The 16018-nt window shown below is 35.8% G+C and overlaps 1 protein-coding gene across 1 annotated transcript; it reads left to right on the forward strand.

The window, feature by feature from the left end:
- Positions 1-924: 924 nt before the first annotated feature.
- Positions 925-15334, forward strand: LOC102583058 (exocyst complex component EXO70A1-like). Its single transcript, XM_006365627.2, has 12 exons — positions 925-1297; positions 2789-2884; positions 4410-4615; positions 5418-5672; positions 9920-10058; positions 10130-10342; positions 11519-11724; positions 12807-13004; positions 13084-13183; positions 14018-14127; positions 14211-14357; positions 14904-15334. The coding sequence occupies exons 1-12, from the start codon at positions 1109-1111 to the stop codon at positions 15019-15021; spliced, it is 1977 nt and encodes a 658-aa protein (XP_006365689.1). The 5' UTR covers positions 925-1108; the 3' UTR covers positions 15022-15334.
- The last annotated feature ends 684 nt before the right edge of the window (positions 15335-16018 follow it).

Consider the following 16018-nt stretch of genomic DNA (forward strand, 5'->3'; position numbering starts at 1 on the left):
TAATATATAATATGGAGTATTTAAGTCATTTATAGTATAGTAATTAATATATAATATGTAGTATTTAAGTGGAAGGGGGTGGGGCCCACTTATAAATATATTGGATATTAATAGTGATTCTTATTGGAACACATGTTAAGATGTGGTGCTTAGTTATTCCCATTTATTATATATAGTAATGTAAATTATTATAGTACTTTTTATTAAAGTTTTTAATAGCATATGTTACTTTTTATGTTTGAGAGTCTAATTGTTAATTATTGTAATAATATATAATATGGAGTATTTAAGTTATATATATTTATATTATTATAAAATATAAATATTATATGTTACCTTTTTTATCTTAATTTATATGGCATTGATAGAATTTAAAGTGTAAAATAATTGTTAATTATTGTAATATATAACATGGAATATTTAAGTCATTTATAGTGTAGTAATTAATATATAATATGTAGTATTTAAGTGGAAGGGGGTGGGGCCCACTTATAAATATATTGGATATTAATAGTGATTCTTATTGGAACACATGTTGAGATGTGGTGCTTAGTTATTCCCATTTATTATATATAGTAATATAAACAGAACAAGCAAATTAAAATATCTAATGGTAGTATATAAATGCCAGCTAAAATGAAACAAAGAGGGTATTATTTTTTCAAGAGAAATAAATTCCCATTTTTAAGTACATAGAAATTTCAAAGCTTACCATTTTCTTCTTATTTTTTACTAAGTATTCGATATTTATATTTGAGCCCAACTAAATTTAAATTTACATAAAAAAAATCTCATATTAAAAATAAAACGGCTCTTAACAAAAGTTATTTTGTCACGAGAGAACTCGAACCCGAAAGCTACCTAATGTTATGATTTTTGTTTATATAAAATTTATAGCCCACCCTGTTATGCATCTGTCCACCATTGTCAACAAAATATTAGCCCCCTTTTTTATTTGCTCTCTCTGTTGAATATACTAATTCATTTGTTTATTCTTCTATTCCTTCATTTGCACAACTCTTTTTTCTCATTTCCGATCAATTTCTTCTTCTCCTTCTTCTTCTTCAAAAGTAGAACAAAGTCTTCAAGAGAAAAGGGGCAAAAAAAGATGGGTATTATGCCAAGAAACAGAGGTGGGGAAGGAGGAATAGTAGCTGTTGATATGTTAAGCGAAAGAGCAACAATGATGAGAGAATCAGTACAGAAAAGTCAGTCAATTACAGATAACATGGTTTCTATATTGGGTTCTTTTGACCATCGTCTTTCTGCTCTTGAAACTGCTATGCGTCCCACTCAGGTAAACCCTTTTTGTGATTTTGCTTGTTTCAATTGAAGATCCCAAGTTCTTGAATTGGATCTAGTTTGTGCTACCAGGAATATTTGGAGCCAATTCTGATGCAGAAAAATGGAAAGAAAGGAACTTTTTAGTTTAAAGTTTGGATATGTTAGTAGAAAAGAGTGAATATGAGAAAAAATGGAAAACGAGGTATGATCCAGGCTTTTTACTTAGGGGTTCGTGAAATAAAGATTTGAACTTGGAACCTCAAGGTGAATTCTGAACCCTTAAACCACTGAGGTGACCTGTAGTCTTGTGTTTAGGAGATTGATAATCTATGTATGCATAATAAAAATGTAATTTTTTGATGAGGGGCTTCAGGTGAACACCCTCAAGCCCTCTTAGATCCATTCTCCGTGTTGGTGTTGATTTGTTTGTTTTTGGGGGTGGAGGTGGGGGTTCTTTATTTGGGTGGGAACTAAAGTGATTCTTGCTTGATAGGATCTGAATGTTGAAAGAGATGAGATTTGGGTTTGTTTAGCATTTCATGATTTCCATTTTGAGCCAACCGGGCTGATTAAAAGTTCTTACAACTAACTAATGTTCCTGATGGAGAAAAATGGAAAGAAAAGAACTTTTAGTTCAATTTTTTAATATGTTAGTAGAAAATAATGAATACGAGAAAATCGAAAGCTAAGTGTGAGTTTTGTTGATTTTTCTTCTTTTTTTTTTTTGGGAAGAGGGGTGGGGGTTTATACTTGCCTTGGGAACTAAAGTTATTCTTGGTTGATAGGATCTGAATGTAAAAAGAGATGAAATTTGGTTTTGTTTGTCATTTCATTATTTCCATTTTGAGCCAACAGGGCTGATTGAAAAGAATTTTTTTAGTTCAAATTTTGAATATATTAGTAGAAAAGAATGTGTAAGAGAAATTAAAAACAAAGTGGGACTTCTGTTTTGATTTTTTTTTTGTGTGTGCGCGGGTGTGTGTGTGTGTATACTTGTGTTGGGAACTAAAGTGATTCTTGTTGAAGGATCTGACTGTTGAAAGAGTTGAGTTTTGGGTTTGTTTTTCATTTCATGATTTCCATTTTGAGCCAACCGGGCTAATTGAAAGTTCTTACAACTAATTAGCGTTCCTGATGGAGAAAAATGGAAAGTAAAGAACTTTTAGTTCATTTTTTTTAATATGTATGTTAGTAGAAAAGAATGAAGACGAGAAATTGAAAGCAAAGTGCGACTTTTGTTGATTTTTCTTTTTATTTTGGTGAAGAAGCATGGGGTTTATACTTACGTTGGGAACTGAAGTGATTCTTGCTTGATAGGATCTGAATGTTGAAAGAGATGAGCTTTGGGTTTGTTTGTCATTTCATGATTTCCATATTGAGCTAACCGGGCTCATTGAAATTGTTACAACTGATTTTGGTCAAGACTTGCTGATTTGTTGCATCGACATTTTTGGTCTTTTCAGTTTTGCCATTTATTGACTGGTACTCAATGTGCTCTTTGTAGATTAGGACTCATGCTATCCGGAAGGCTCATGAGAACATCGATAGGACTCTGAAGGCCGCGGATGTTATACTGTCCCAATTTGATCTTTCTCGTCAGGTTTGTTTTAACTTCTGTTATGCGTCATTGATTTATGCAACTCTGGTAGAAAAATTGTTTGGTTTCTGCTAAACATGCCGTGCATTTAGTAGCAGAGTTTTGGTGTTTTATTTGTGATCTGTTGAAGTATTTTGGGATTTTCCAATGAATTGTGCCCTTGCAGTGTGGAGATTAATTTGTAAAAACAACTATTCTATCAGATGCTCATAAGTTTGATTCCTATTTGACATTTATATGGAGATGATATGGGTAGTGCCTAATTTTACAATAAATTTCAGATGTCACCAGCAGGATATTATGTATACATATCCAAGAAAAATAGATAGAGTAGTTTGAGGCTGAATGCATATCACAATAGTACCCCAATTGACTTGGGATTTTACTGGTAAAATATGTTATCAATAGAATAGAAAAAATAGTTAAGGATTTTTATGTACGAATAGATGCCTTCAAGATGATTTTTACTGGATATATAGTTGCAGTCCATTGCAATGTAGTTTCAGTGGAGTTGTATGGTGAAATGAAGGATCTAAATGTATTGTTCTCCTTCATGATGTCCTAAAATCACCTCTTTTGCATTTCTGCTGCCTACTAACCAAAAGGTGCACCCCATCACCCTCGCCTTCTTGACGTGCACCTCACTTAATATTCTTGGAGGGTTTCTTCTCATTATGTTTCTATTTCCAATTTTCTTTTCGTGTATAAACTATTAGGATTTGTACTCAAAGACAATAGTATGAATTAGTCATTAGTTCTTGTTGCCTATACTTTTTGGAATAGTCAATACTCGCTAGTATTTAACCAACCCTACAAGTGCTAAGAAGATAATAATTACAGAAGGAAAAGTGAAAATGCCTTCTCCATACTTGAGTCCAATCTGACAATCCTGAAGGTTTGGCTATCGGAAAAGAAATTTTTTTCTCTTCTAGTAAACTAAGGAGCCCAAGCCCTAGGGATTTTGTCTAGTGGTAAGAGTGCAGTGCGTGATGTATGGGTTAGGTGCACATCACGAGTTCAAACATTGTAGCAAACAAAATTTGGTGTTTATGTGGAGAAGGCTAGAGGACGGGCCCATTATCTACCAAGTTTCAAACTGTTGCGCCACGGTCCTCAAGGATTTCGTGGTTATTAAGAAAGAAGGAAAAGAAAAAGAAAAAGAAAAGAAAACTGGAGAGCCCAAATATGAGAGAAGTTGGAAAGCTAAACATATTTAACTACTCAAAATATAAAAATCAAGAGCTGCAGAATGAAAAAGGAAAAATGCTTTCTTAGTAGTATATTGCTTTTCCAAGAGCAAATGAGTTTCACTGCAATGTGGCTCCAAATGTTTTTTTTTTCTGTGTGTTAGAAGGTATAGGTTAAACACAACCTTATTTGCTGGTTAAAAGGAAAACAGGAAAAAAAGGAAAGAAGATCCACTATCAAAATGTAGTCCTCCTTTGCTAATCTGATGCAAAACTGAGTTAATTTTTGAAATACTCTTTTCAACTTGGAGCTGCCGACCTCATGGTTACATCACATGTAGGCGGAGGCTAAAATACTTAAAGGCCCTCACGAGGACCTAGAAAGTTACCTTGAAGCAATTGAACAACTGAGAAACAATATTCGCTTCTTCAACAACAACAAAAGCTTCAAGAGTAGTGATGGAGTGCTCAACAATGCAAATAGTTTACTTGCCAAGGCTATTTCAAAGCTTGAAGATGAGTTTAAGCAGCTTTTATCATCTTACAGGTTCGTCCAAACTCTTACCATTTAAAGTATTTTTTTTTTTTAGAGAAAGTAAACCATGCAAATTAATACCCTTTCTCATCAAAACAGAAAAAATTATACCTTTCATGATATTATCTTGATACCTTGTCGTATTCTTCCACGTATTACTATTATTCTCTTTATTCATAAAAAGTGAATCCTTTTATCCTTATTTGCAGGGTTAACAATTTTTTATTATTCAAGTATCAATGGTTATAGTTGATTGTAGTGTTCTTATCTTTCATGTAAATTATAGCTGTAGCAATATATGGAAACTAAACGTTCATTTATTCTTTTAAGTTGACCTTTATGCAGGCTGTTATTGAGGATTAATAACATTTTTGGGTTTGAGATTCAAGCATTTCTTGACTAGCCTTCTAATAAAGATATTTCTATCTCTTTCATCACCATATTGGGCTTTCTGTTCGCAATATTCACCTTTCAATGGGTCTATATATTTAGCCAATGAAGCTTTGCTCTACTGGTAAAGTTAAGCCCCAAACACCTCAAAATCATAGGTTGCATTCTCCCTAGAAGTAGTAAGCTGTGTTGTGCATTATAATAAGTTCTAACAGAAGTGTTGGCGGCTATATATATGTTTTGGCCACGCTGTTATTAGTCACTTGCTTTGCAATAGTTTGTGTTGTACTCCTCTGCTTGCTGAGCAGCAGTGAACTGTGGTTGGCATTATATTTGTCCATGTGTGTGCTATTATTCTTTACATGCCGTGCTATTCTTTGCATTTCAATTGAGCTCTGGCTATATCTGAGTATTGCTTTTTCAGCAAACCTGTTGAACCAGAACGTCTTTTTGAATGCCTTCCAACTTCAATGCGACCATCAACTGGATCACCAGGAGATCAGGACTCTAGCAATAAGAACCATTTGCCCAGTAGCCATGGTGAGCATAATCATGGAACAGATGATACCGTCTATACACCACCAACTCTTATCCCTCCAAGGATCCTGCCGCTATTGCATGATCTATCCCAACAGATGGTTCAAGCTGGTCATCAACAACAGCTGGTAAAAATATACAGGTAAAATATCTGTTCTTTAACTATACAAGTACTAAACTATGTGGTCCTGAACAATCAGCATTTTGTGTTAGATCCATACTGTAAAGAGCTGAATCCTTTCTTTGTTAAGCCAAAAATGAGGTTACTCGTAACCTCGGGAAATTAAAAGAAACAAAGTAAATGAACAAATATGATTGCTTTGATAGTGTCTTACTCCTCATTGTTGTTGGTAGGATCCAATATTCTCAAATAGTAGTTGTAGAAATGTGTGAAAAGCTGAATTTGTTAGAGAGTATGCTCTTCTTTACATAAATTATGTCTTCAACATAATTCCTCATGTGCTGGGCTGTTACTTTTTCATGGGCCAAGTACATAGAGATTCTTTTGAGTAATTGGTGGCAGTGGGACTCAAATCCAGGATCTTCGCCTGCTGTGATACAAAGTAGAAATATGTGACCGTATCATTTAAAAGCTTAAGTTGTTAGAGAGGGAGTACATTTTTATTTACTTAATTATGTTCCAACAGTAATTCAACACTTCTTTCATCAGAAAATATAGTTTACAGTTAAATCTGACCAAATTAATCTGGAACTCAGAACTGAACATGTAACAGTCTGGAGTACTTTTTTTTATCCCAAAGACTTAAGCTTAGTGTTTTTCAGCTATACATTTATGATTTATCATTCCTAACTCTGTGTGATTTTTAAGTTGTTCCAAACATTAAATGTCCTTGGATATATGTGATGCTGTTCGATCATCCTGTGCTGTTAATCTATCTACTGAAAGAAATAAATCTACTACTGTGGCCTTGTACTTGCTTTTCAAAGGTATCCTATCCCAGCCTGACTGCAAACTGCTGCAGTGGAGCATTAAAATTTTCTCAGCTGAATGTTCCAAACACTCGTGTCATCGTTGATGTCACTGTTTACCCATTTAGGGATCCAATGACTCATGGACCACTAGAAAGCATAATAGAAAAAGAATGACTTCTTGCTGCTCTAGAGATTCCATCATTGGAAACAATTACATAGCATATATATATATATATATATATATATATAGGTAGATTCTGGTCACTTTTAAAATCGCGGATGCATTGGCAACACTAGCATTCATGATAAGATATGCACTCCCAAGGGAGTGGGCACCCAACGATAGAACAAGAAAGTGTCTTGGTGTAAGAATGGATATTATTGTTGAGGGTGGTGAAGGAGAGCTTGCATTTGGTAGATCAGAATGAAGAGAGAAGAAAGAAAGAAGGCTTAATATCCGAATTGACACATCTACTTCCTCTATTTTGTTAAGGCTGCCTCTTAATTTTACGATTTTCCAACTAAACACCTGTATTCTGGAGTTCCTCTCTTTCCTGGACATGGATAACACATCCATTCTATGTAAGATAAAATCATGACATGAGACATCGTTGTTTTCATCAACCTAAACCAAAACAAACCTTAGCTACCCTAAACAGTGCCACTGCTGCCACCACTCCCAGTTTACTCCATTGCTGTTCTCAAACACTTCTCACACTCTCTTCTCAAAATCACCAAGAAATCCAACAAGAGTCTTCTCCCTTACAATTTTCTTTCCCTAATCGAAGCTTCATACCTTCACCTCTACTCTATTTCTCTCCTTTTCAGTAACACACCACCACCACCACTGTTCACCTCATGCAGAGCCCAACACCATGCATCATCACTGACTGAGCTTCAACTCTATATGACTGAGCCTACAGTTAGAGCAAAAATGTCATCATCTATCTTTTCCAACGTATTTGAAGCTAAGAATGGTAAGCCATCAGGTCAAAGTATGTATTTGAAGATTGTCTCTTCTTGACAGATTTCTTCCTCATTTTCCAATAACAAATTCAAGTAGGCTTGACCTTTTTGCACTGCTTTGGGTCTACGAAGCAATGGCAATGAGTTTGGCCCCCGCTTTTCTTCGACATTGTTTTATTCCTTGCCCATTCCGCATGTGTTTTGCACGCCATTGGCACTTTGCTCTCCTCTTATTCGTCCCAGGTATATGATCCTGGATATGGGTAATGGGGGATTTGGTCTGTTTCAAACCCAACAAAATAGTTGGTCCGGACACCATGGTTGTTGAAAAAACCAACAAGAAAGATCAGAACTAAAATAGGAATATGTCAATCAAGAAGTCGATTTAAGAAAGCACGGAACTGACCTGACGAGTAGCATTGATTTTAGTTTTCCCCAGATCCGACTCAAATCAATGCTAAATGTAGGAAAGGAAAAATAGCTTGTGGTTAATACGGCAAAAAGTAACAATGCAAAAGCAGCTAACGTTATAGCTTAAAAAGAATCTAAGAAACCAATAACAAGATACATCTAAATTTCAGAATATGATTAGAATCAGGATAAATAGATAATTTAAAAACATGGATCTGCAGTGTTGTAATTGTCTGACATATCAAATTCTACCATTAATTGAAGAGTCTTGTTCATCTACCCAGCATAAATCTTCGCTAGGGGGAGAGTTCAATGCGTTTATTGTCAAAGATTAGCTAGGAATTGCAAGAAAACTAAAAATATAGTGATAAAGTCAGAGGTAGGTGATTGAGGGTGGGGAAGACCGGCAAATGGATGGGAGATGGAGGGGGGTGACTTGAAAGAGGAGAGAAAGCAGGACGGTGGGGAGAGGAAGTGCAGGGATTTGGAGTTCTTGTTTTCCTCTTTGCTTTTTTGTCTTTTCTTTTAACCTTGCGTTTTCTCTTTTTTCGGGTTTTAGTTTTTTCTGGATCAAAGTCACTACATCCATGCTTTGTGACTTTGCATCTTCTTGATGCTTTCTAATATCATTTAATCTATGTTGCTTGGACTCTTCAAAAATATTATCTGGATCCTTTGAAAGTAGTGCATTTTAGGAGTATCCGACACGGGTGCGGCATCATTTTTGGAGAGTCCGTGCTCCTTATAAGTGTGATTGGTACACACTTTTCGCTACATTAACTATATTGATGCCACAAAAGTATGTTCAATGGTATGCATGTTTTTACTTTTTACCATGTAGAGGTGTTTAGTTCGGAAAAGTTTAAGTAGGTGGACAGACTTTGCAAAAACCATGCAACTTGTATATTAAGCCAAATAAAAGGGAAGAAAGAAAGAGATGGAACACACAAGGGTGTGGTCTAGGGATCAATGAAATGGGTGAAAACTTTAAATCCAGGGTTCAAATCCAATAAAGACAAAAAACACTAGGTGATTTCTTTCCGTCTGCCTAAACCTTGGTGTGTAGAGTTATCCGGTGCCTGTGTTGGTGGGGGAGGTACCTGGTGGAATAAATGGGGTGCTGGCTTGGACACCACCAACATCAATAAAGGAAGACATTAACTGGCAGAAACAACAGAGAGAGAGAGAGAGAGAGAGAGAGAGAGAGAGAGAGAGAGAGAGAGAGAGAGAGAGAGAGAGAGAGAGAGAGAGAGAGAGAGAGAGAGAGAGAGAGAGAGAGAGAGAGAGAGAGAGAGAGAGAGAGAGAGAGAGAGAGAGAGAGAGAGAGAGAGAGAGAGAGAGAGAGAGAGAGAGAGAGAGAGAGAGAGAGAGAGAGAGAGAGAGAGAGAGAGAGAGAGAGAGAGAGAGAGAGAGAGAGAGAGAGAGAGAGAGAGAGAGAGAGAGAGAGAGAGAGAGAGAGAGAGAGAGAGAGAGAGAGGAGAATATTGGACTGTTGGGAAATCTGGTATATGATGTGGTAAGTCTACCTTCTCCCGTTTAAGGGAGCTAAATATAAAACTTAATAGTTTATAAACAATTGCCTTTTAATCTAAATACAAAGACACACACCAAGTAAATATTTTTTGATAACCAAAGATTGTGTAAAGAAAATATCAATCAAATCCGAAGCCGAGCCGATCGAACACTAAGTAAATATCTATGCCAATATCTGCAATAGTGATTTGGAAAAGTTCCTAGCTGGGGACTGGGTTCCAATGGTGATATTACAGAAATCACTGTTATGTTTTAGAGATATAGCCTACTCTTGAACCTAGTTCCAACACTCAAACTGGAGCCCCTAGCCGAGAAACAACATGATTCTTTGCGGCAGGTGATGCAGGGTTGAGGTCTCTTTAGTGGGAGTCATATAGTGGGATACCATAATTAGATTAGTAGAATATACTATTATGAAGATTCTTGTATACATATCACATCAATTTTCTGTTAAAGCTAAATGCTACAGATTCTAAGCTGGCACTTCTTTTAGTTCACCTGTTTCCTCCTTTTCTCATTTGTTCTATTTATAAATTGATGTCATAGGGATGTACGTTTTCCTGTTCTGGAAGAAAGTCTTCGCAAGTTGGGAGTGGAAAAACTTAGTAAAGATGATGTTCAGAAGATGCAGTGGGAAGTTCTCGAATTTAAAATTGGCAATTGGATTCATTATATGAGGATTGCTGTAAGTTTTCTCTAACACCTCATTAAGTTGAAAAATATTTGGCATTTGACTGTCTTGTGATAATCAAACAGGTCAAATTGTTATTCGCTGCTGAGCGGAAAGTTTGTGATCAAATGTTTGAAGGATTTGAGCAGATCAAAGATCAATGCTTTGCTGACGTTACTACTGGGAGTGTTGCTATGCTGCTTAGTTTTGGTGATGCGATTGCCAAAAGCAAAAGATCACCTGAGAAGTTGTTTGTGCTTCTAGATATGTATGAAATAATGAGGGAACTTCACTCAGAGGTATGAAACTTTAGTAGCAACAAGTTTTTATTTATTGCATTGTAGCAGAGTGGTAAAGGTTGATTTAAAGTTTTCGTTAACCTTTGTTGCTCAAGTTCTCAATCAGGTTGTCTTTAACGTGGTGACTGTTGGTTTAATTAATACTCCCTGTCCTAATTTATATGACTTACTTTCCTTTTTAGTCAGTCCCAAAAAGAATGACACATTTCTATATTAAGTAACAATTTAACTTTAAAATGTCAATTTTACCCTTAATGAAATGATTTATAGCAACACAAATTTCTATCATTCATTTTAGACCACAAGTTTTAAAAGTTTTCCTTTCTTTCTTAAACTCCGTGCTAAGTCAAGCTATCTCACATAAAATGGGACGGAGGGAGTATCATTTATAGTATAGGTTAAGAAAGTTGTTAATTCTTAATAGATAATAGACACAGACAGTGCTCTTTAACTGAGGGTGTTAACACGTTACTTGACACATATGAGTTGATCGATTAAGCAAATTTTAACATGATGTGAAAACACGCTCCTGGTTCCTTGACAAGGCAGTAATGGATTTTGATATGGTTGTTCCCGTCTTACTTTATACTTGTAGGCTTAAAAGCTGCCCACTGTCTGACAGATACAATAATCTCAAGTTATGCTATCTGTTAAATTAATATGGTCCAAATGATATTTTGCACGATGTGATAACATGGTGATGACATGACAATAACAAATGGAACATTGGTACCTACTAGAAAAGTGTGGTGCAAGTGAAGTAAGCACACACTTGGTGACCAACAATCTTTCTTCTGTATTTCTTGTTCTTTGATATAGTAATACTGAATTATGTTCATGTGTTAAACAGTTTGTTCCATATGTATATGTCTGTGTGCGTATATTTATATATCTGCTATATATGAGTGTATATATAATAAGCCTCAGGTGTAAGTATTTAGTTTACATAGTTAGCACTGCTATGGTGCTGTTCTTCACTCTCTGTAGAGTGACGTTTGAGCTTATGTTGGCTTAAATAGGCCTCTCTTAGAGGTCTACTGCATTTGTTTTGCATCTAATATCTTTCTATTACGTCCCACAATGTTGTAGGTGTATTTTTCATCTTCGTTCACCCTGTAATCTGTTTCCAACTTTCTGGTTTAATTTTCACATACGAATGCTGTGGATTTTATGCAGATTGAATTACTTTTTAGAGGGAAATCTTGCAACGAAATCAGGGAATCTGCTTTTGGTTTGTCAAAGCGACTTGCTCAGACAGCCCAAGAAACATTTCGTGACTTTGAAGAAGCTGTGGAGAAAGATGCAACGAAAACTGCCGTCTCAGATGGAACTGTCCATCCCTTGACGAGCTATGTCATTAATTATGTGAAGTTCCTATTTGAGTAAGTTTTCTCAACTAAATGATGTCTTTTACATTTATATACATTGGAAGCTTCTACCTAGTTGATATTACTAGACCATGTTCCTTCACTAGCTTGTGGAACAACTTGTAGTGCACTTTACCTCACTGAATGTGCCGTAATATAAGTTTCTTGGTAAATGGGAGAATAGTGTGAAACTAGTTCAAACTACCATGTCTTGCATTCTGCTTCTCTTTGATTGTTTTGTCTCTGAAGGTGGATGGACAAGATGCTCAATTTAAAATTTCAGGGATGTTCATGGTATCACAAGTAAATGCGTCAGAAAGACAAGTTACAGATGTACTGATCTAGAAGTGAGGTATAGGAATAGTGAACCTAGGTCCTGAGTCATTTAGAAATTTTCAAACACAAAGAAGGAGAGTGGAAGAGTCTTTTATCTATGTGAATTTACATGCAAAATTGATCATAAAATATTAAGGAACTTGCAAGTTGCTGCATCACAAGATGGTAAAGCAGTTGTCAGAATCAGAATCAAGGCTTTGGCTTGACATGAGTTGGCTGGTGCATCAGAGGTGGCAGCCTATGATTATCGTAACTGATTGTCACAATTTACCTATGATAATCCCAACTGATTGTCACAATTTACCTATGATTGTCCCAACTGATTGTTGGCTGGTGCATCAGAGGTGGCAGCCTATGATTATCGTAACTGATTGTCACAATTTACCTATGATTATCCCAACTGATTGTCGCAATTTACCTATGATTATCCCAACTGATTGTCACAATTTACCTATAGGACACGAAAAGATTGTCACAATTTACCTATGATTATCCCAACTGATTGAGATACGAGAGTGTGGAAGGGATTGACCATTTGTCTAGAGTGCAAGAATCAAACATTACTCATGCATTATTTAGTTTTACACTGGTTTCTGTGGGTAGAGTGGCTATTGTTGCTTCTAGTTAGTTTTAGGCTTTTAGCATCTAAATTGCATCGTGCTTATCTTTAAAAGAAAGGAAGTGCCCGTATGCTGAAGCTTCCTTATCGGTCTTTGTTGAGTTAATTTTCCCTCATGAGTTGCTTGGTTCCTTTCGTTCAGCTACCAATCAACATTGAAACAACTATTCCAAGAATTTGAAAATGGAGACTCAAATTCTCAACTTGCTGCTGTCACAATGCGCATAATGCAGGCTCTTCAAACCAATTTGGATGGGAAATCTAAGCAGTATAAGGATCCATCTCTGACTAACTTGTTCCTTATGAACAATATTCACTACATGGTCAGATCTGTTCGCAGGTTTGTTGCATAGACTGTATATAAGCCACAATAGTATATGCTTGCTTGGAAATTGGTGCTTATAATCTGTTCCTTGTAGGTCTGAAGCCAAGGATTTATTGGGTGATGATTGGGTTCAAAGACACCGGAGAGTTGTACAGCAACATGCTAATCAATATAAAAGAATTGCTTGGGCAAAGGTATCAATTTTCTTGCCTCTCCCTCTCCATTACTTCTTATCTCAAAGAGAAGAAACAAGGAAGAAATAGACACACTGCAAAATTTATAATGCTATATAAAGATGAAGTTAAGTTGGTGATAATACCATGAGTGAGTAATCTTGGCATGATGATGTGTCAGCATTATCGTCGTGATTTTTCTTGTATTTGCTGCTCCATCTGTGATGTCCAAACTGATCATTTCACTCCATGACTTTGAGTTGCTTTATGTTTTATGTAATTTTATCTGTGGTTAGAACTCAGCTTGTGTAAGCGTGCTTTACATTGCCGGTCCCAAGCATGTATAAACAAGGAGGGTTGTGGTAGGCTAAGTTGTTCGGACTCTTCACTTTCGGTGCTGCACCCGTGTTGACACGACGTGGGTGTGGGATCCGTATCTGATCTGGTCAACAGATGTTGGGTACTTTGACCCAATTTGATGGAGAAATTTTGGACAGATCCAGTGATTTATGTGAAATTGAAGAAAATGAAATACCTTTTATATAGAAATTTCTATGTCACTCCCTTTCCTTGTATCTCCTTCCAGGATTCTCGTCTTGATCAATATTTTCTCCTCAAGTTGTCTACATAATATCTCATAATTCATGTTCTATAACTCTATTTTTAGATGTTTGAATTATTTTTAGCCGAATTCCTGCATCCTTATCCATACTTGGATCGGTATTTCCGTCAAATTACCATGGCTATTTTGATTTGTATTCGCCTTATGGAGTTCTAAAATTGGGCGAAGTTATCTGAAAAGATAGGTTGTGCATAAATTAATGATAGTCATTAACTCGTTTTACTTTGATATAGATTCTTCAATGCCTCTCGATTCAAGGGCTAACATCATCTGGGGGCAGTAACTCTATGGGCGTAGATGGGCAAAATAGTAGTGGAGTTTCAAGAGCGCTTGTAAAAGAAAGGTCCTTCAATTTCTTTAGCCAAGTTAACTTCATGATCATGTATCTTCATCCCAGTCCGCTTAGCATTTGGTAAATTTTTACAGGTTGAAAACATTCAATGTTCAATTTGAGGATCTTCATCAAAGACAAAGTCAATGGACAGTCCCAGACACCGAGCTACGAGAGTCATTGAGGCTTGCAGTCGCTGAAGTCTTACTGCCTGCATACAGATCTTTCATCAAGCGCTTCGGGTATGATATATTTACTGATTATGTTTGTATTTCTCTTTTCGCACAATGGTTTTGCCAGAAATCTTAACATGGAATCACAACAAAATTATCAATCAGTTGACAGTTAACAAACTTCATATATGTAATTAATAGCATCCAATATAGGCATAATACATAAACAAACACTCAAACTAAGCTTGGTCTCAACTGACAAATAAACACTCCAACTTCGAGTATGCAAATCTAGGTACTTCAGCTCGTCTCCATCGTGTTGTCAGTTGAACACTCCCAACTTACAAAATGATCATCTAGGCACCACCAAAATTTATGTCATTTTCAGATTGGGTATCCACATGACACAATGGGGTCGAGTTGGAGTGTTTAGTTGCTAATATTAAGACCAAGTTGAGGTGTCTAGATGTGCACTCTCAAAGTTGATCGAAGTGTTTACTTGCCATCTGTGATCAAGTTTAATGTTTATTTATGTATTATGCCAATATAACATTGCTTCAAACTTCATAGTAAGTCTTTTTCTTGTATGGTAATTCAATTTATTTTCTGGAATAGGCCCATGGTTGAGAGCGGTAAGAACCCCCAAAAGTATATCAGGTACTCGGCTGAAGATCTTGAACGTATGCTTGGTGAATTTTTCGAGGGTAAGACGTTGAATGAGCCAAAACGATGAACCTCTGACTAAAAAAGCTAGCTGCATATTCCACACTTTTTTTGTGCTGATACACGACATAGTTCTTTCGCCAACGTTGATGGCTTTGTTAAGGTTTATCACATGTGTAGGATCTGCAGGTTGCAACAAAAATTTGAGGAAATAAAAAGTGACAAAAGTATATAGGATATGAGAACAGTAAAATGCAGTGCTTTCTTTAATTTTTTCTTATAGTTCAAGTATTTAACATGACATGTTAAGTTTGTATAGAAAAGTATCATTTTTATTCCATCATATACGCATTTTATGTCTTATTGAAGATATTTTTTTCTTTTTTTTCTATTCCCACATTTTTGTAACAAGTATTTCCACATTTGTTTGTACATGTAAACTAGTTATCGATGCAGGGCTCGATAACATTAATTTTACATCTAGGCCTGCTTACATGGCGCCACCACAAATCAGGATTCCCATTTAATTTATTTATTTTCAAAACTAGTCTTCCCCTTTCATGAAAAGTTGTGACTTTTATTAAAAGTTGCGACTTTAATGAAGAGTTGAGACTTTTATGAAGAGTTGCGACTTTTATGAAAAGTAAAAAGTTGTGACCTTTACGAAGGGTTGCAACTTTTCCAAATAGTTGTGACCTTTTCGATAAGGCACAATAAACATTAGTTCACACTAAGCGTGGCAACGGGACCAGAACTGGGACTACCGGATCGGAATCGGAATGGAACTGGTCACCATTGGCCGGAACCGTACCGGAATTGGTAATTTCGGAAAAAAATGTTATACCCGTCTCGGACCGGGACCGGATCGGAAACTGGGTCCCAATGGATATATTTAAAAAAATAAAATTATTAAAACAAAAAAATTAGGAACATTACTCTTATAATATTAAAACTTTTATAATTTTAAAGTTAAAAATTTATACTTTTAAAGTTTTAAATACAAACTTTCAAATTTTAAATGTATAAAAGTTTAAATTTCACACTTTAAAAGTTTGAAAATTTAAATT

Source organism: Solanum tuberosum, unplaced genomic scaffold (genome assembly GCF_000226075.1).
Source record: "Solanum tuberosum cultivar DM 1-3 516 R44 unplaced genomic scaffold, SolTub_3.0 scf00549, whole genome shotgun sequence".
In the NCBI taxonomy this organism is placed as follows: domain Eukaryota; kingdom Viridiplantae; phylum Streptophyta; class Magnoliopsida; order Solanales; family Solanaceae; genus Solanum; species Solanum tuberosum.

Bases quoted from the DNA above. Each gene is read 5' to 3' on its own strand.
- LOC102583058 (XM_006365627.2), top strand. From the start codon at position 1,109: ATGGGTATTATGCCAAGAAACAGAGGTGGGGAAGGAGGAATAGTAGCT. The intron at 13,184-14,017 runs GTATCAATTTTC...ACTTTGATATAG, and splicing joins AAAGAATTGCTTGGGCAAAG to ATTCTTCAATGCCTCTCGAT. The intron at 14,358-14,903 runs GTATGATATATT...TTTCTGGAATAG, and splicing joins TCTTTCATCAAGCGCTTCGG to GCCCATGGTTGAGAGCGGTA.